The sequence below is a fragment of the Vicia villosa genome, unplaced genomic scaffold (assembly GCF_029867415.1).
Source record: "Vicia villosa cultivar HV-30 ecotype Madison, WI unplaced genomic scaffold, Vvil1.0 ctg.000958F_1_1, whole genome shotgun sequence".
Taxonomy (NCBI): domain Eukaryota; kingdom Viridiplantae; phylum Streptophyta; class Magnoliopsida; order Fabales; family Fabaceae; genus Vicia; species Vicia villosa.
The window spans coordinates 465338-466828 of record NW_026705430.1 but is presented as its reverse complement, the minus strand read 5'-3'; the positions used below and the strand labels follow the sequence as shown (position 1 = coordinate 466828).

General features: G+C 36.4%; 1 protein-coding gene across 1 annotated transcript; it reads left to right on the top strand.

The window, feature by feature from the left end:
- On the top strand, positions 1-405 carry LOC131632535 (uncharacterized). Its single transcript, XM_058903276.1, has one exon. The coding sequence runs from the start codon at positions 1-3 to the stop codon at positions 403-405; it is 405 nt and encodes a 134-aa protein (XP_058759259.1).
- Positions 406-1491: the final 1086 nt, after the last annotated feature.

Here is a 1491-nt window from a genome sequence, read left to right as displayed (position 1 = left end):
ATGGCGACAAAGGAGAGACTTTTTAAACTGGGGCTGCTGAAAGATACGAAATGTGAGCTTTGTGGACATGATGTGGAGTCACTTGAGCATATCATATTCAACTGTAAGCACTCCACTATTATATGGGCTGAAATATGTAAATGGATGCAACTTAAAAATAGGACTGTAAATCTCAATTGTATAAAGACCTGGACTCATGGCAAGGGATGGAGAAAAGGCCTTTTCAAAGCTGTGGCAGCAGAGACTATATATGCTATATGGGCTCAAAGAAACAACTACATCTTTCATAGAGATACTTATACTATAGATAGTGATAGAAATGTTAAAAATATAGTTGATGTTATTGTTTATAGAGGAAGGAAGCATACCATCTATAGAAGCAAGATTGCTATGTTACTTATGTAAGTAGGTCAGGCTCTTTGTTATTTGGCTATTGGCCAAAACAGTTTGTAAATTCTTTCATTTGAAATATAAAGCTTTTATTTCAAGAAAAAAAATTGGATAACCCACTACTCGACTCACTCCAACTCACAAATTTGTGGTTTTATATCTAAACCACCCCAATAATATTATGGGTGGTTATTTTACCTCATCCAAATTAGTGTAACATATACGGGTTGAATTATAATTTTGGCTAAATTCAACCCAAACCGACCCATGTACACCCCTAATATTTAATATTTTGGTTTAAGCATGTAAGTCAAATCAACATGTGTGCAGCGTGTGAATAGGAATCACAATGTGAACAGGAATCGCAAATAGGAGCAAAGTGAACAGGAATCGCAAACACAACATGTAAGTCAAATCAACATGTGGGAAACACAACATGTAAGTCAAATCAACATGAGCAAAGGCAACATGTAGGTCAAATCAAAACGAGCACAGATAGCGACATACAACATGTAGGTCAAATTAACATGTATCGAACACAACATGTAAGTCAAATCAACATATATAGAATATAACATGTAAGTCAGATCAACATGTATGAAGTACAACATGCAAGTCAAATCAACATGTATGGAATACAACATGTAAGTCAAATTAACACGTATGGAATACAACATGTAAGTCAAACCAACACGTATGGAATACAACATGTAAGTCAAATCAACACGTATGGAATACAACATGTAAGTCAAATAAACATGTGGGAAATGCAACATGTAAGTCAAATCAACATGTGCGAGGTGTGTGAACATGCATCACAAGTGAACAAAGCGAACATGAATCGCAAACATAACATGTAAGTCAAATCAACATGTATCAAACAACATGTAAGTCAAATCAACATGTGTGCATCATACTAATAGGCATAGCAAATAAGAGAACGACATATAAGACAACGTACACCAAGCATGTACATGGCAACGACACACGATGGCATACAAACGAGCTCGGTTCGTAAAACAAACAAAACTACCGGAGTGGTAACCTGGGGACATGGGAATTGCTTTAGCTAACGGGGAAAGCCACCCGAAGCCACTGTCA

Bases quoted from the DNA above. Each gene is read 5' to 3' on its own strand.
- LOC131632535 (XM_058903276.1), top strand. From the start codon at position 1: ATGGCGACAAAGGAGAGACTTTTTAAACTGGGGCTGCTGAAAGATACG.